We start from the raw sequence: 19,667 nt of genomic DNA, 5'->3' as shown, positions 1-19,667 counted from the left end.
GGTCCATGCTCTTTAAATATGTCACATGAACTTTATTATGGCTCTCATACATAAACAAAACCTTTAATAAAGCACACAAAATTACTACCTATGTTAATGCTAGAATATATTTATAGAGTATATTTTATGGGTTGTGTAACTGTCAAAAAAGAAATGTTCTGGCCGTTTTTCTCTATGTAATGTCCACCAATTAAATTAAATTATATTTAATAGGACAGACTGTGTAATGGTTATCTTTACTGCCTCACAGCACTGAGGTCGCGGGTTCGATTCCTACCACGGCCCTAACTGTGTGGAGTTTGTATATTCTCCCTGTGCTTGCGTGGGTTTCCTCTGGTTACTCCAGTTTCCTCCCACACTCCAAAAATATACTGGTAGGTTAATTGGCCCCAAACAAAAAGTAACCCTAGTGTGTACATGTGGCAGGGAATATAGATTGTAAACTCCACATGTGAATGGCCGAAAAGTAAAGTGCTGCAGGAAAAGGGGTGCGCTATATAAATAACTGGTATTAATATTTACCTGCCAATAACACATGCATTTTGACATTGTATTATGAGTTTTAGGCTCAGCTTTAATATTTATTTGATTTATTAAGTAATTTATATAGCACACACATATCATGCAGTGCTTTGCAGAGAATATTTAGTCACTCATATCATTTCCTGCCCCAGAGCTTACAATCTATATTCCCTGCTGCTAGGTTACTTTGTCAGAAAACAAATGGCATATTAGTATGTTTTTGGAGTAAACCAGAGCACACAGGGAAAACCAACGCAAACGTGGCTAGAGCATACAAACTCCATACAGATAGTGCCAGGCCCGGAATTGACCTCATCACCGCAGGGCTGTGAGACAGTAATAATCACCACTACACAAAACTGGTTTTGCCTTTTAAATTAATGCTGCTTTAAATCTAGAGGCTAAATCGATGAAATACACAAACTATTACAGGCCTGATTCGGATTTGTAAGCAAACCCGATGGTTTACGTACAAAAAATGATGTTTTGGGATCTGCGCATGAGTAGAACGAGACCTGCATGATTGCTTGCCGTCCCCCCTTAGTCGCAACATGACTGACACGCTGCAGCGTTTGAGGGGCGGGAACCAGGACAGTTTTGAAAAAGGTTTTCAGGCTGTATAAGAGAGGTTAACCTGCCTGAATACCTTTTCCTGCATCTGATCCGGCCACTGCTTTATAAGGCTCACACCAACCTACTACCTACTAATCCTTGAAAGGGTTTAAACATTCAAATATCGAGAGTTTTTATTAAAATGTATTTTATTGCAACAATGTATCACATGGTTTTATGCATTCTGGACACCACACCACATTATACACAAAATAGCTCTCGTCTTATAAATTAAAATCAATTGACCGCTTTTTCTTCAGTTTTACTCTTTCATCTAAAATGTATGAGTTTAGCCTTTATTCCGTTACACTTCTCAGAAAATGTGACAGAATTGTTGATCTACTGCTCTGGTACAATGCATGGGGCAGATTGAAATAGCTACATGAATTATTGCTGCAGCTCCCGGGTCCAGGGTTTAATGTCCAGCGCTATTCAATTATTTGGCAATTTTTCACATGTGGTAACTCTTAGTTCCTGGATTAAGTGACCAGAGTTATGTAATTAGCCGGCACAGTAAGCCTCAGAGAGTACATGTAACACAGATTTTTCCTCACAGCTCCAGAGGCTGCGAGGAAGAATCTGCGTTAAGTGCAAACTTTAGACTTAAGATGCCCATACATCTGCGACGGATTGTCGCGATGTAGCGATGCGATCGGAAATGCTGAACGCCCAACATCGATGTTCAGCAATCCGTTGTAGGATTGCTGAAATTTTACATGTTAAATGTCCCCGATTTGACGATCACGATAAATTTTTGATCGCGATAGTCATATCGGGAAAATCCAACCGGGTTGCAGCATCGCAGGATCACTGCAATCCGTCGCTGATGTATGGGGCCCTTTACCGTGCTGGGTAGCTGGCAGTAACTGAATTGCTTCGGGCAGAGCTGCAGCTGTGCCATAATTCCTATGGGTAATCTGCCCCCATGCTGCAAACATCAGAGAAGCATAATTATAAAACTGCATTTATACTAATTTCTGTATTATTTTATAGGAACAACAAAGCTTGTTAGAAAGGTAAGACTGATATTGTTATCATGGAGCCTATAATGAGGCAGGTATCTCATACACCAACTTTGGGGGGTGGGGGTCAGTACTGCTTTCTTGTAACTTTATTTCTTAGAACTTTCTCTCTGATAAAGCACAGCACAGAAGCATAAAGAATAGAGCTCTCACTAATGTCCAGGCCTGATGGGAAATGTAGTACGACATCTTGATCTAGTGTGTTATGCTTAAAGATGGGATAGTAGAGATGGCAGAGAAATAAAGTAGTGATTGGGCATAATAGTAGGGAGTTCCAAAGTAAGCTGGGCTAAAGATAGGAAGTATGGTGTCGGTGTGTGTGTGTGTGTGTGGTACAGCAGAAGTTTGGAAAATAAGAGATTAGAGACAGAGGGAAGGAGTACAAAATTGTAAAATGAAAAGGACAGGTCCTGGGGATAGTGATATTGGAGAATTGCCAGCTGACAGCTCTGCCTGTTCCTCCAGTTGTGAAAATGTGACGTTCCAAGAAATTCAGCTAGAGGTTCAAGAATGTGAGCAAAATGTCTACAGTGCACCAAGACAGTACACGGCTCTTAAACAGATCATAAAGAACTTCCAAGGTAACTGGTCACATTTCAGTACTAACCAATGTATAATTATGCACAATAATGGGGGTTAGAAGTAGTAGGAGTATGAAGAAAAAAGAAATTGTCCAGATTAATCTAATATATTGTTTTAAGCATACCAACCTGCATCTTAAAAAAAATCTATATATTATTCAGCAAGTAAACAGTCAGTTCTTGAAGTTGATGTGTTAGAAACATATGGGCAAGCGTAAGGATCTGAGCGTCTTTGACAAGGGCTAAACTGTGATGGCTTAGAGGGCTGGGTCAGAGCATTTCCAAAATGACAGGTCTTGTGGGGTGTCCCTGGTATGCAGTGGTTAGTGCCTACCAAAAGTGAAAATACATCCAGTGAACCAGCGACAAGGTCTTAGATGCCCAAGGCTCATTGGTGCGCATGGAGAGTGAAGGCTAGTCCATCTATCCCTATCCCACAGAAGAGCTACTATAGCACAAACTGCTGAAAAAGTGAATGCTGGCTCTGAGAGAACGGTGTCAGAACACACAGTGCATCACTGGTGCTGCGTAGCCATAGCCCTGTCAAAGTGCCCATGTTGACCCCTGTCCACTGCAGAAAGTGTCTACAATGGACACGTGAGTGTCTAAACTGGACCATTGAGCAACGGAAGTGTCCTGGTCTGAAGGATCGCGTTTTCTTTTACATCATGTGGTCGGCTGAGTGCGTGTGCATCATTTACCTGGGGAAGAGATGGCACCAGGCTGCTAATAAAAGCCACCTATTTGAAAGCATAATAGATGCATCTTGAAAAGCAAAATTGTAAAATGGTTTTTCAAACCTGTACAGAGTATATGCAATTGAGATTACGGGCCTGATTCAGAGTCACACGCTGCTTTTGCCGCAGTAGCGTCTATCACTTTATACTAATGCTAGTATCAGCCCTTCCCCTGGTGTACAAGTGTGTGTCTGACTGTGCAAGGCCTGGGACGCCCACTTTATGCATCTATAGACCCTGTAATACCGCTGGGAGCAGCGTTAGACGTACCATCGAAACTTGCACCAGCCATATGACAGGTGCAGAATTATGTCTGTGTATGGCCTTTAATGTGAGTGATTTACAGTCTGTGTATGCGACCAGTTCAGCGACACACCCCTTGCGGCACTCCCATAAGACGGACCATCTCTGTGCGTTTGAATAGCCACCTCCCAGTCACTGTCCAGTACATTATACTGATACCATGCGCCTCTGTGTCCACAGGGGAACGCATGCGCCATACAAGTTTTTAAGGATATTAGCGCACGGTCAGCAGTAAAAAAAAGAAATAGCTCAACTCCTTGAACATCGGCATTGCGTGTGACTCAGAATCAGGCCATACATGTTTACATTTTACGTGTTCTGCTCATGTTTCTGTTCAAATTCCTTTCTTATTTTCTCTAGTTGCTCAGGCACATTTTACACTGGATGAGAAAACTGCAAACTGGCAGCTGAGCCTATCAGGGGATAAGAGAAGTGTAAAATGGATAAAGGTAAAGCAAGGTGCCAGAAGCAGTGACTGGAGATTTGACACAGTTCCATGTGTCCTTGGAAGCCAGGGATTCAGCTCCGGAAGACATTACTGGGAGGTCCATGTAGACATCACTGGGGACTGGGCTGTTGGCATAGCCAAAAAATGGATTTCAAGAGCAGGACGAATGAAATTAGCACCTAGTGGTGGCATATGGGCCATAAGATACATCCTGGGTCATTACTTTATTCTCACATCACCTGCTGTGAGAATATCCCTCTCTGAAAAGCCCAGGAAGATCCGACTGTACCTAGACATGGAAATAAGACAGTTATCACTGTACAATTCTGACAACAAGGAACATATTTACACATTCAGTCTGTCCTCCTGCAAATCATTCTTTCCCTTTTTCTGGACCACATGTGAGACAGAAATTAGGTTGTGTTGAACTTGTATGAAATGTTGATTTCAAAAGGTATTTAGAGCTAGATAATGGGTATAAACACTGTTCTAAAGAATTTATAATGGTTCTCCATTGATAATTATTTTTATAATAGCAGTCCTCTCTATATTGAGGATGACTATATGGAGAATATTCCTATTAGATAAATCGCTTTCATTACATATATCATACATAGTGCCAACACAACATGGTACTTGTGAGCTCCAGTGATACAAAAATGCTTACCCTTCTGTGGAGTAATACTGTGTTTGCAATGGGTAACAGAACCTGATATGCAGACAGTATACAGTCAGGAAGCAGACGGTCGAAATGCCGACCGCCTGCTTCCCGACTGTGCAATCCCGACAGCAGACAAATGATAGGCGTCGAAATTCCGACGCCTATCATTATCCCTACGCCGAGAGCCAGATGCCCGGCATACCGAACAAAGGTAAGCCAGGTGGCGGGCACGGACAGCCGCAGGGGGGAGGGTTAGGTTAGGGGGCTCCCGGGTGGGGGACAGGGTGAGTCACCCCCCTGGAAGGGTAAGGCTAGGGAAAGGGGGGGTTAGGCTCCCTGGGGGGAGATTAGGCTACCCCCCGGGAGGGTTAGGTTTAGGCTACGGGGACCGGGGGTGGGGGGGGGAGTTTAGGCACTTAGGTGGGGTTAGGCACCCCTAAGGGAGGGTTTTGGGGGGAGAGAGTTAGGGATAGTTAGGGTACTTACTGATCGGGATTTTCAGTGGTGCCGGTCTTCTGGCATCGGGACTTGAACCATGGACTTCATACCGATACCATGCAGACATAACATTGTCTGCCTCTGTGTCATCCTCCACTCTGCACTCAGGGCCTGATTCAGGTTGGATCGCAATGCTGCGCTCGCACGCAGATATGCTAATGAATGCATTTGCACTGCAGTCGCAGCACAAGATGCAGATGCCCAGTACTACATAATGCCGCCCCGTTACCCTCTTCTCACATCCGTACTATTACAGAAGTATGCAAAATCATTGGTAACATCGGAGCAGCATGCACACTTGTGGTTGACATGACCCTGCTGCAGAAGTTGCTAAACTTCCTGCATGCAGTGAGTACTCAGACTGCGTATGGGTTCGCTGTGAATAATTTATGCACACCCCTGCAATGGCGTTCGCACCACCACCCACAAACGGTACTTCCTGTCAATCACTGGGTGCTAGGTCTGCGTGCTGTCTGTGATCACATTCCCCTTCGCAGTGCCTGGATCGCGCACTGCGTCTTTAACGCATGCACAGAATGCAAACATCGGCCCGCTGAGTGCGAAAGCAGCATTGCGATCCAACCTGAATCAGGCCCTCAGTTCCAATGCTCACATCCATTCCCTCTCAAAGACCTGTCACCTCCTCCACCCCCACAACATGGCCAATATTTGCACCTTCTTCAATCATGGAGTTACAAAACCCTGGTCTACTCACTATGTCCCACTACTTGATTGCCTTCCCCTCACCCCTCACAATCCATCCTGAATACTGTGGCCAGACTAATTTTCCTCTCCCGCCCTCCTCTTCCGATGTACCAGGCTGCAAATGCCTTCACAGACATATATGGTGCTGCACAGCTACAGGGAAGCAGCTGTGCAATACTGTACAACTAATATGCTAATGCCTGCAGAAGCCGTCTGAGGAAAAAAAAAAAAGACGCCGGCAGATAAGATTGCTGCGTCTGAAGATGCAGCATCAAATCAACTTCACGACCATTGGGTTCACATACATATCTTAATCAGGTCCTCAGTCACCCTCACCTACAAGGACCTTACTAGCACTGCTCCTCCATATACTATATCCCTGATCTCAACATGAGATACACCACAGTGCTGCCTCAACCATATTCCCCTCATAACCTCTTTTCACTGCCATCTCCACGGCATCTGCTTGCACCCACCTATGAAACTCCTTGCCTCATCCCACCAGACTATTCCTAAACCTAAAATACTTAAAGCATTCTCTTAAACGTCACCACTTGATGCTTGTATACCATACCCTCTGTAGTGACTCCTTTTCAACTGTAAGCTCTCATGGATAGGGTCTGTCTACCTCTTAAAACCCTAAAAAGTCTTATGTTAACTTTTCTGCTGTGTACACACACAATTATATATATATATATATATATAATATACACACACATATACACAGTATATATATATGATCCATACTGTAATCTATACCAACTGTTATTGCCAGCTCATGACTATCCATGTATGTGTCATTATGTTTAATTTTATTCAAGTACTTATTGCATTCATGTACTTTATGTCTGAATGATTGTTTGTGTAGCTATTAAATCTGTAGCCCCCATATTAGGGTTTCTAATCCCAAACAAGTTTTGAGTCCCAAAAACATCCAGGATTATTATTCATTAAATCTCTGGCGTTACAGAATTCAAAACACACAGCGGATTGGGGGCGGGGGGCAGTGTGATGATACTTACCTTCTCGGTTCCGGTCACATTATCCGGTCCTTTTAGGTTCCCCTAGATGCCCATAGAATAGATGGGAGTCCCATGATGCAGTTGCTCTCACTTACTGATAGGCTGGGAAAGCACTGCAATGACATCATCACTGTGTGGCATGCTCCCTGCAAATCAGTCACTGAGAGCAGCTGGGCCTGGGAGAGGACTGGACAACATGTCCGTTCACAAGAGAAGCCCCTTCTGAGTACCTCTATTTGAATAAGGTAAGTGAAAGTGGAGGGAAAGGGATGCCGGGGCGGGCAAGGGACCTGAGGGAGAAGGAAAGCAGGAGAGGAAGGAAGGATATCAGGGGGAATGATAGAATGGAGGACAGGAGGGGAGAGATGGAGGGCAGAGAGGACATATGGGGGGGGAGGGGTGCATGACAGAGTGTACAGTGGGGGATAGATGGCAGAAAGGACATAAGTGGGAGATGGATACTGTAGCAGAGAGGCCAGAAGAGGGGAGATGCATGGCAGTGAAGACAGGGGTGGAGAATAAATAAATGTAAAAATATAATGTTTTTATTACCCCTTAATCCCAATCCTGAGATTAGAGCCTGGTAATACCAAAATCCTGGCATTACAAAATGATTTGGGGATTTGAATCCCCATACCCTATAAGGAAACAATGAGGATGATGTAATTACATGAACACATACTAACTGTACTCAGGGGTGCATAAGCAAAAAAACCTCCAAAAGCCTGGCTATGAACACATATGGGAGCCATGTTTATAGTTATAACACCCGTACAGGAGAAATGCTGTAAGTAGCATTTCAGCGTGTCGGAATCCCGGTACCGATATAGTGAGATTAACATTGTCACTGTCGACCTACTAATGTTTATGCAATGCAATCAATGTGCAAATCTGAGTTTAATCTATTAGATGTACTGAAAAATCAGCATTATTAATGTACAGGTTTCTGCTGATTATTATTGGTGGGGAGTTTAATTTTTCCCAGCTAGATACTGTGATAACAATTTGATCTAACAGCTATTATCTGATGTTTGTTATCTCAGTGTATCTGGGATATATTGTATGAATCATTTTGCATTTTTCAATTGCCGCTTTATTATCCATAAGATATTACATACTGATGAAGTAGTATACTTTCTGAAAATTGTCTGCAATATGATTTCTCTCATATTAAAAATACTTAATAACAACTATTATTGGAAGCAGATGGACTGTTAACTGCTACACATATAATATGATACACAAATATTATTGTATGTACCGGTTTAAAACAGCTGCTGTTGTAAACTACAAATTAGGAAGATCTGATAGTTTTGTGTATGTATTAACAAATGTAATGTTTGATGAGTAATCAATGAATCACAAAATCAATGTGATAATTCTTTGTTCTTGTTTTTCTATTTTTCTAGTTTATGTGTTTTCTGTGTGATTGTTAAGTACATTATATACTTGTTTAAAAGAATGGGTTTCTAAATAACAAAAGTTATATTCTAATAGAAAACAACAAGCAATATACACATTTAATAAGAGTGCCCCAAAAAGAGTAATTCTTACCTTCTGTGGACTGAACAGCCCAAAATCCTATCAACACGCATACGCCAAACTTATCCTACATGCGAACGCCCCATTGCCACCCAGTAACACCCACTCAGCCGCAAGTGGAAATATGACTGGGACCTGGCATATCTGAATCACCTGGAATTGCTCTAAGTTGCATATGCAGGCCCTGGTGCATGCAGTGTATGCTAAAATTGTGAAATCTGGCCCTGATTCAGAGCTGGACGCTCTGAAAGAGCGCTCGCTCTGAATCGGGGCGTTTTTTTTTTTTTTTGGTGCGGCCTCCTGGCCGCTCGCATAGCTGTGGGTGACCCCCCACAGCTATAGCGAGCTGCCATGACGATGGTCGCGATGGTCAAGACCATCGCGACCATCGGGCTTGCGACGAGACCCTTGTGGTAGGGTCTCGTGGCCGCAAGCCCCAGAGAGCTTCTGGCTCTAACAGAGCCAGAAGCTCTCCACCGACATCACTCGTGATGTCAGTGGAGCCGCTCCCAAATGGCAAGCGTTCCCTCGGGAACGCCTCCGTTTGGGCAGCCACCCCCCCGGGCCGCCCACCAAACGGGGCGAGCTGTCACTCAACATCGACAGCTCGCCCCCTTTGGTGCGAGACCTGGAGCGCCGGATTGCCCGTCGCTAGCCGGGTCTCGCGCATGCGCACGACAGAGCCGGCTCCGTCGTGCGCATGCGCTGTTGGCCACCATCGACCCGGTTGCGAGCGCTCAACGCTTGCGACCGGGCCTGAATCAGGCCCTCTGTACGCAGACAGAATTGTATGCAACACTGAAGCCAGCCTGATATCTTTCTCCTCACTATTAGGAGAACACCAACAGCAACCTAAAGCTAGACACACACCAGTGGCAAACGCAGGATTTCTAGAGGGGGGTTTCCAAATGCTTGATTTTAGAGCCAGTCCATGAAGAGGGTATAATTAACACTTATCCAGCTTCAATATGCATCATACAAAGTATATTGTGTCGCATAATTTCAGCATATACAGGAACAGCGATCACAGTGCGCCATTAGGTCCATCCTGTGTGAGCAGAATGTTTTTTTTTTTTTTCCAGATGTGGGCATCATGCCAGAGCATGGGAACAAGTCTGGGAGTCTGGCGTAGCAGCAGAAGGACCTAGCACTGCCCTGGACATATATGTACATATTGGTCTCGTTATGTACTGGATAGTGTATTATTATATAGTAATAATAATTAACCCTATTTATAGCAGTGCACCCCGAACAGTGCATGTTTTCCAATCTCCTATTTGGTGCACAGGTATATTTATTACTGGCTGACACATTTTAAAAGATCCACAGGTGGTGCTAATCATTTCATTTGTGATACTGAGAAGAACATGCAGCACTAGTAACATTGTATTATATTACTATTCCTATTGTGGTCATAATGTGTGCTGGGGAGGGGGGTTTCCAGGCAGACGGAAACCCCCCTTGCATTTGCCTATGCACATTGTACATTCCTGACACTCAGCCCATAATACTGGGCGCACACTTAAACAATGGATCGGTCAGCAGATTATTTGCAAGCTGTACACACTTCCCAAACGGCCACTCGATATGTCTGGCCTGACATCACAACTGGGCGGGCATTTAAATTTGTCTGGCCAGTTAAGGTCAGTGTCAGCATGTCACCCATACAAACAGCCAGATGATCCGATATATTGGCACCAGCTGTGTTGCAGGGCCAACCTAATATGTTTGTGAACAGCGTCATTCACAGACATATCAGGTGTACACACCCGCCAATGCACTCTTGATATATCGTTCGTCAATCGAACAAACGATATATCAACAAGTGTGTACCCCCAGCTTAAGTTGAAGGCTTAATGGAGAAGACCTGGCCTATCCACTGTCGATATTAAAATGAACCTTTATATACCCCTGCCTGTATCTTCTAATATCCTGCCTGTACCTTCTAAGGATGACGCTAATTTGCGTACGCAGTCATACAGTAAATAAAGACTTAGACCTGGAATCTGTGGTTCCAAAGCACAAGTATTATTCAAGTAAAAGTACAGTCAGTTACACGCTATTGATCCAGACACAATTAGACGCAAAGGAACTATACAGACCCAAGTACAGTATACATACGCAGCGCTTCCGGACCCGGTGATAGACATCAGCAAGAGACCCCTCGTCATTCAGCATTCAGCAAGAAAACTAAGAACCCAGCGTTTGAGCACACGTATTTATACCCCCCCAGAATAGACCGGACAATAGAGAAGTTTGTTGCTGATGTCATTGGTTCCCAGGGGAGAAGCATCTGTTACAGAGCATTTAACAGGCTGGTTCAAATAGACTCTCCCTGCCTCTAACAGCTGGGGGTCTTTCCCTCCCGCCTCCCCATGCTGCATCCTAACAGTTGTTCAGAAAATATACATTTTGTTGCTTGTAGTTTCTGCTGTCCATAAGTTGAGAATGCCTGATGCGATCTCCACACCGATAGTACTGGAATTCTGTTGAAAGAGTATGCATCAGTACGAACCCAAACTCTGCTGTCTTAACATGTTTATATCACAGCATTTAAACTAACTGAACCAACTTAAATCATATACTTTAAAGCTTATTAAACCTTATGTGTGAATATGTAATGTGTGAGTATTCGGGGTTTGATATAAAGACGTATTAATGTGTGTATGAGGAAGGATGCACTTAACTCTCACTAAGTGAACATCCTAGCAGTGTGATATGCTGAGCCAGATAGTTACACATGCCCACCCTGTCAGCAGTCACCCCCCCACCTGTCCCAGGCTTCAAAAGAAAAACTCTTTATTCTCCCAGTCTCTTGTGTGAAATGCAAATAGCCCAGCTACAAGAGACAGACCTAAGATGACACTCTAGTCTTTGAAATCATTTAATTGCAGGAAGCTTGCTAATGTAAGGTGTGTATTCGAGCCAGACCACCTGTAGTGAGGGCAAACACTATCCGGGAAGCTTATCTACACAAGCTAGTTGTAACGTGGCCATTTGCTCTATTCATCTAATGCAATCAATTTTGGCATACTGTAAAGCCATTTCTGAAATATATATCCTTTATAATACGTAAAGTAATGAAATGGGCTTTTGGTGAATCGCCGTAACCTATGGCGATGGTCACAGATGCATTCGCATGATGCTAATAGTATTATCGCCACATGTACTAAAATGTGAGTTTATCTAAAATGGTGCTTAGGCGGATATTTCGCAAAATGGCGTCTTGCGGCCAGTCGCAAGATGGTGTCGCTGCGATTCAATTTTAAAATGATTTTGTCTCAGCCAATAATCCTGTTTTGACACCACGCTCAGGCAAAGCATCTAAAGCCCTACTGACGGCTCTGGAGCCTGTTTGTGCAGTCACATGCAAGGATACCGAAGATTTGTAATTATTTTCTGACTGCATTTACGGCATGCCCAATAATGATCGGGGTCCTTTGGGATCACAGCTGCTGAGGAAACAATATTACAGCAAGCATGAACAGTATAAGTGAGTGAAAGGTTGACAAGACTATCTACAAAAATAGAGCAATATTGCATTTACAGACGTGGACAACTTTGTTGGTACCCTTCCATAAAAAAAAAACCTATATTTTTGGTATCCATAATTGTGTATTCCATATTTAATAGAAATAGGACTTTGCATTTGATTCAACAGAATATTTTAAATACGAAAACAAATGAAAATGGCATGGACAAAAATTATAAGAATCATAACCTAATATTTTGTTGCATAAACTTTAGAGGCAATTGCAAGACTTCTGCACCTGAAAACAGCTAATTTGGCCCATTCTATCTGACCAAACAAGCTTTCTCTGGTTTGATGGGTGCCTTCTGCAGACTACATATTTCAGATCTTTCCATAGATGTTTGATAGGAATCAGATCAGAGCTCATAGCCCAATATACTGTTCTTATCCAATCTCGGATGCTTTTAGCTCTTTGCTTTCGGTCATTATCCTGCTGGAGTACCCATGACCTGCATCAGAGCTTTCTGACACTGGGCAGTATGGTTCGCTCCAGAACACCTTAAGATTTGAGATTTAATTTTGCCCTGCACAGATTCAAGACACTCTGTGCTAGATGCAGCAAAGTAGCCACAAAACATGAGTTTCCTGTATGTTTCACAGTAGGTATGGTGTTCTTTTCTCTGAAAGCTTAATTCTTCATCGGTGAACATTGGCCCTGATTCAGAGCCGGACGCTCTGACCAGAGCGCTCGCTCTGAATCAGGGCCCACCTCCATTAAAATGGAGCGGTCCTTCTGGACGCTCGTATAGCTGTGAGTCACCACCCACAGCATATACGAGCGTGCAAAATGATGGTCGCGATGGTCTTGACCATCGCAACTGCGAGCAATAGCCTGCGGTTGGGTTTTTCAACTGCAAGGCCAGGAGTGATTTTGGCTCTATCAGAGCCAAAATCACTCCCACTGACATCACTAGTGATGTCAGTGGGGCCGGCTTCAGATGGTAGGCGTTCCCTTGGGAACGCCTCCGTCTGGCAGGCACGCCCACCAAAGGGGGCGTGCTGTCAGTCACCATCGACAGCACGCCCCCTTTGATGAGACACTACGAGCGAAGGAAAGTTCTTCGCTCGTCGGGTCTCGCGCATGCGCACGACGGAGCTCCCTCCGTCGTGCGCATGCGCAGTGGGGACCATCGACCCACTTGCGAGCGGACAGCTGCTCGCGAGTGGGTCTGAATGAGGGCCATAGAGCTTATTTGACTTGGCAAAAAGCTCCAGTTGAGACTCATTAATCTGCATTTTAGCATATTCCAGGCTTGTTTTTTTTTTCAAAACTGGAGTCCTCCTGGGTCTTCTTCAACGGAGCCCACTGTCACTCAATAAAAGCGTTGGATGCTGCGATCAGACACTGACGTACCATGCTCATGGAGTTCAGCTTGTATTTCTTTGGAAGTTTTCCTTGGCTCATTTTCTACCATTCTCACTATCTTTCTATTTAATCTGGGATCGATTCTCCTCTTGCAGCCAGCCCATGTCCAGTAAGGTTGGCTACAGTCTCAGACTTTTTTTTTTAATAATGTTTGCAACTGTAGTCACAGGAACATTATGCTGCTTGGTGATGGTCTTATTACATTTACCTTTAACATGCTTGTCTATAATTTACTTTATGATCTCCTCAGACAACTCTCATCTGTTTTCTCTGATCCATGTCAGTGTGGTGCACACGGTGATACCAAGCAGCTGAGTGACTATTCTCAATTTAAATATGCTGAATGACTGATTACAAGATTGAAGACGTGTGATGCTAACTCAAGAATGCAATTAGTTTGAAATATCACTAATATAATTATTATCTTTTCACACGAGTCCAGGCCATTTTAGAAAATCTTTGGAGAATAAGCAATAAGACCGATCAACACTAATTTTATTGCCAATCATATTAAAGCCGTTTTGGGGTAACTTTGTGGTGCTGAATCCGAATATGACTTTGATTTGCTAGATTGTCTGTCATTTTTGAGATACACGGACACGAAACAAGACAACACAACACATTAGACAACTATAAAGTGACTGCTGGTTGGGTGGCTGATCATTTAAGCTGGGTATACACCCGATAGATATATCTGCAGATGATGGTTGTTCATACATACTGAACAACCATCACTGCCATCTGACCAGGGGTCACGTCGCGCCGCCCCTCCCCAGCGGCAAATGTCTGCTGACCACCCATACACACAGCACGATGTGTAGATACAGTGCATCCAGAAAGTATTCACAACGCTTAACTTTTCCACATTTTGTTATGTTACAGCCTTATTCCAAAATGGAATAAATGTATTTTTGTCCTCAAAATTCTACACACATTTTTTATTTGAGATTTATGCAAATTTAATAAAAATAAAAAAAAAACTACTAAGAAATCAAATGTACATAAGTATTCACGGCCTTTGCCATGAAGCTCAAAATTTAGCTCAGCTGCATCCTGTTTCCACTTCCTTGAGATGTTCCTACAGCTTAATTGGAGTCCACCTGTGGTAAATTCAGTTGATTGGATGTGATTTTGAAAAGGCATACACCTGTCTATATAAGGTCCCACACTTGACAGTGCATGTCAGAGCACAAACCAAGCATGAAGTCCAAGGAATTGTCTGTAGACCTCCGAGACAGAATTGTCTCGCACAAATCGGGGGAAGGGTACAGAAAAATATCTGCTGCTTTGAAGGTCCCAATGAGCACAGTGGCCTCCATCATTCGTAAATGGAAGTTCAGAACCACCAGGACTCTTCCTAGAGTTGGCCGGCTGTCTAAACTGAGCGATCGGGGGAGAAGGGCCCTAGTCATGGAGGTGACCAAGAACCCGATGGTCACTCTGTCAGAGCTACAGCATTCCTCTGTGGTGAGAGAAGAACCTTCCACAAGGACAACCATCTCTGCAGCAATCCACCAATCAGGCCTGTATGGTAGAGTGGCCAGACAGAAGCCACTCCTTTGTAATAAGCACATGGCAGCCCTTCTGGAGTTTGCCAAAATGCACCTGAAGGACTCTCAGACCATGAGAGACAAAGATTGTACTCTTTGGTGTGAATGCCAGGCATTATGTTTGGAGAAAACCAGGCACCGCTCATCACCAGGCCAATACCATCCCTACAGTGAAGCATGGTGGTGGCAGCATCATGCTGTGGGGATGTTTTTCAGCGGCAGGAACTGGGAGATTAGTCAGGATAGAGGGGAAGGTGAATGCAGCGATGTACAGAGACATCCTGGATGAATACCTGCTCCAGAGCGCTCTTGACCTCAGAATGAGGCGACGGTTCATCTTTCAGCAGGACAACAACCCTAAGCACACAGCCAAGATATCAAAGAAGTGGCTTCAGGACAACTCTGTGAATGTCCTTGAGTGGCCCAGCCAGAGCCCAGACTTGAAACCAATTGAACCTCTCTGGAGAGATCTGAAAATGTCTGTGCACCGACGCTTCCCATCCAACCTGATGGAGCTTGAGAGGTGCTGCAAAGAGGAATGGGCGAAACTGCCCAAAGATAGGTGTGCCAAGCTTGTGGCATCATACTCAAAGAGACTTGAGGCTGTAATTGCTGCCAAAGGTGAAACAAAGTATTGAGCAAAGGTTGTGAATATTATGTACATGTGATTTTTTAGTTTTTTTTTTTAAGTACATTTGCAAAAATCGTAAAAAAAAAAACTTTACACATTGTCATTATGGGGTATTTTATGTGGAATTTTGAGGACAAAAATCAATTTATTCCATTTTGGAATAAGGCTGTAACATAACAAAATGTGGAAAAAATATGAGATATGGTAAGAACTTACCTTAGTTATCTCTATTTCTACGCAGTCCATAGGGTTCCACAGAGTACCTTGGGGTATAGGCGATGGCTGCAGACATCCAGGCTCCACAGAGTTAAAAACTTCTCCATCCTCCCAGGATGCACTGGGGTCCATCTCCTATACCCCGCCCCCGAGCCTCAGGCACTCAGTTTCGTCACAAGCCATAGGCCGGAGGAGGATAAAGAGAGAGAGAAGAAAGTCTGGAACACACAAGAATCCCAGTCTCACCAGAGGGAGACGGAAAAACCGGTGACCAGAACCACAGCCCATCTGCAGTACATGTGTGACAGGGCGGGAGTCCTGTGGAACCCTATGGACTTGGTAGAAATAGAGATAACAATGGTAAGTTCTTACCATATCTCATTTTCTACATCAGGGTCCATAGAGTATCCACAGGATACCTTGGTGATGTCCCAAAGCAGTATCCTTCAAGGGTGGGGACGCTCCTGTGCTGAGAGGAGAATCCGTCGCCCGCAGGAAGCATCCTGAGAGGCGTAGGTATCAAAAGCATAATACCGTACGAAAGTATGGACAGATGACCACGTGGCCGCCTTGCAAAGCTGAACAGCTGAGGTGCCACATCGAGCTGCCCACGAAGGACCCACAGACCTAGTGGAATGAGCCTTAACAGAAGATGGAACAGTAAGGCCCACGTGAGCAAAAGCGTCAGAGATAGCCAGTCGAATCCATCCTGCCAATGTTTGTTTAGTGGCAGGCCAACCTCTTTTATGGAAGCCATAAAGGACAAACAAAGAGTCTGACTTCCTATAGACAGAAGTGCGGTCCACATAGATTTTCAAGGCACGCACCACATCCAAGGTGGCCTCACCAACCGAAAGGTCCGGTGAAGAAAACTATGGTACAATAATTTCCTCGTTGATATGGAAACTAGATACCACCTTTGGAAGAAACCCAGGATGAGTGCGCAGCACAACCCTGTTTATATGAAAAATTAGAAATGGAGGTCTACATGAGAGAGCTCCCAATTCTGAAACCCTTCTGGCCGAAGCAATAGTCAGAAGGAATACAGTCTTAATGGTTAGCCATTTCAAATCCACTGAGCCCAGTCTTCAAAACCACAGCCAAATCCCATGGTGCCACAGGTGGAACAAAGGGAGGCTGAATAAGAAGCACCTTTTGCATGAAGGTACGGACATCAGGAAGCATAGCAATCCTACGATGAAACCACACTGAAAGCGCAGACACCTGTACCTTCAGGGAAGCTAGGCGAAGACCCTGGTCTAAACCCGCCTGTAGGAAGCCCAGAACCCTGGACAATCTGAACACATGAGGAGCATAACCTCTAGTGCGACACCACTGTAAGAAAGCCCGCCACACTCTATGGTAGATGTTGGCAGATGAAGGCTTCCGAGCTCTCAGCATGGTGTTGACCACCGACCTGGAGAAACCTCTGGACCTCAAGAGGGCAGTCTCAATAACCACGCCGTCCGACTCAGGTCCGGATGAAGGCAAGGACCCTGAGACAGCAGGTCCTGACGTTGAGGCAACAACAGCGGAGTGTCCACTGAGAGACTCTGAAGATCCGTGTACCAGTGAAGCCTGGGCCACTCTGGATCAATCAGCAGTAGCATGCCGCCTTCTTGCTTGAATTTGCGTATCACTTGAGGAAGACCGGAGGGAAGAGGTATGCATACTGGAAAGTCCACTTGACCGCCAGAGCGTCCACTAGACAAGCCTTTGCGTCTCTTGTTCCTGACCCGAACATCGGCAGTTCGTTGTCGTGTCCTGAGGCCATCAGATCTATCTCTGGAAGGCCCCACTTGTTCACCAGTAGCTGACACAGCTCCTGGTGAAGAGACCAATCTCCTGGATGCACGTCTTGACTGCTGAGAAAGTCTGCTTCCCAGTGGAGAACTCCTGGTAAGAACACTGCTGAAATTGCAGTGAGATGCTTTTCCGCCCATACTAGAATGCGGGACACCTCTGTCAGAGCTGCCTGACTGCGAGTCCCTCCTTGGCGGTTTATGTATGCCACCGTGGTGGCGTTGTCCGACTGTACCTGCACAGGTTTTCCCTGCAGGACCTGTCTTGCTTGAATACTGCCTGCAGTTCCACTATGTTTATTGGAAGAGCAGCTTCTACCGATTTCCACCTTCCCTGAAAGAAGTGTGGACCCATCACCGCTCCCCAGCCCCGGAGACTGGCATCCGTCGTCAGAAGGGCCCAGTCTGCGATCCAAAAGGGGCGCCCCTTGTTCAGGTGAGCCGTCTGTAGCCACCAGTGCCAGAGATAATCGCACCTCCGGGGAAAGCACCATAGTCTGTGTCTTTATCCTTTGGGGCGACCCATTCCATCTGGAGAGGATCAGCTTCTGCAGAGGTCTCGAGTAAAACTGGGCAAACTCCACCATGTCGAACATGGATACCATGGATCCCAGTAACCTCATTGCCGAGTGAATATACACCCGGCGACTCTGCAGGCAAAGACGGACCTTTGCTTGTAACGTAGAGATGTTTTCTCCCGTCACCAAGATCCTCTGATGTTGGGAATCCAACAGAGCTCCTAGATGGAGCATCCTCCATGATGGTACCAGGGAGGACTTCTTCCAATTTATCAGGCAGCCGAAAGACTGCAATACAGAGACTGTTAGTTGCAGATGGCGCTGAAGTTTCTCTGAGGACTCCGCCAGTAACAGGAGATCGTCCAGATAAGGTAACAAACGGACTCCCTGCAACCGCAGGTGGGCTGCCATGATGGCCATAACCTTGGTGAACACCCGAGGTGCTGTAGCCAAACCGAAGGGAAGAGCCTGAAACTGGAAGTGGTCCTTGACCACTGCAAATCTGAGGAAGCACTGGTGTGCTGGGACAATAGGGATATGCAGGTAAGCGTCCTGAATATCCAGCGACACCATGAAATCCCCAGGTTCCATTGCTAAAATAATGGAACGCAGGGTCTCCATCCTGAAGGATTTGAGGTTGAGTATCGGCCGGTAGGACCTATTGGGTTTCTGCACCAGAAAAAGATTGGAGTAATAACCCAATCCCTTCTGAGACAAAGGAACTGGCACTATAACTCCATTCTGGAGCATCGAGTGCCTTACCTTCTTGAGTTCCCGGGCCTTTTCCTGATTGGACGGAAGGCCCGTGGTGAAAAACCGGCTGGGAGGTCTCCTGCGGAAGGAGAGGGCGTACCCCTGAGAGACCACTTCTCTGACCCATGTGTCTGAAGTGGTCAGACACCAACTCTGGGCGAATTTCAGAAGTCGGCCTCCCATTTTGAGGTCCCCCAAAGAGAGGCCCGTCCCGTGAGGCCGAAGGTTTGTCATCAGACTTGGGAGTGGGACGTCTGGTACTCCAGGCCTGCGTCCTGGGCTTTGCAGGTTTCTTGGCGGCAGTCCTCCTAGGAAAGGACTGTACCCTGGGTCTGTTCTGTGTTCTGTAGGGCCGAAAGGACGAAGAACCCGCTCCTGATGCGATAGTAGTGGAAGACAGACACGCAGACTTAGCTGCTGCCGAAGTAGCCACAATTTTGTCTAGATCAGGGCCAAACAGCACTTCTCCATTGAAGGGTAACCCCTCCAAACCCTTTTTGGAATCAGCATCCGCCTTCCAAGAACGCAGCCACAGGATATGACGAGCCGCCACTGCTGCCGAGGAGATCTTCGACTCCATGAGGCCCATATCTAAAGCTGCCTCATTAATGTAGGTAGCTGAGTCCCTTAAATTACCCACAAACTC

At 45.3% G+C, this 19,667-nt stretch overlaps 1 protein-coding gene across 3 annotated transcripts in view; it reads left to right on the top strand.

Moving 5' to 3' along the window:
* The window catches only part of LOC148474432 (E3 ubiquitin-protein ligase TRIM39-like), an 82,992-nt gene extending 77,836 nt beyond the window's left edge, over positions 1-5,156 (top strand). For all 3 annotated transcript variants that reach the window (XM_088458679.1, XM_088458677.1, XM_088458678.1), the window contains 3 exons: positions 2,128-2,150; positions 2,622-2,737; positions 4,138-5,156. In XM_088458679.1, the coding sequence (XP_088314805.1) occupies positions 2,128-2,150; positions 2,622-2,737; positions 4,138-4,652 (654 nt within the window). In that variant the 3' untranslated portion in view covers positions 4,653-5,156. The remainder of the gene's footprint in view (positions 1-2,127; positions 2,151-2,621; positions 2,738-4,137) is intronic.
* Positions 5,157-19,667: the final 14,511 nt, after the last annotated feature.

The sequence above is a fragment of the Taudactylus pleione genome, unplaced genomic scaffold (assembly GCF_031769625.1).
Source record: "Taudactylus pleione unplaced genomic scaffold, aTauple2 ptg000845l, whole genome shotgun sequence".
NCBI lineage: Eukaryota > Metazoa > Chordata > Amphibia > Anura > Myobatrachidae > Taudactylus > Taudactylus pleione.
This window is presented reverse-complemented; position numbering and strand designations above follow the sequence as displayed.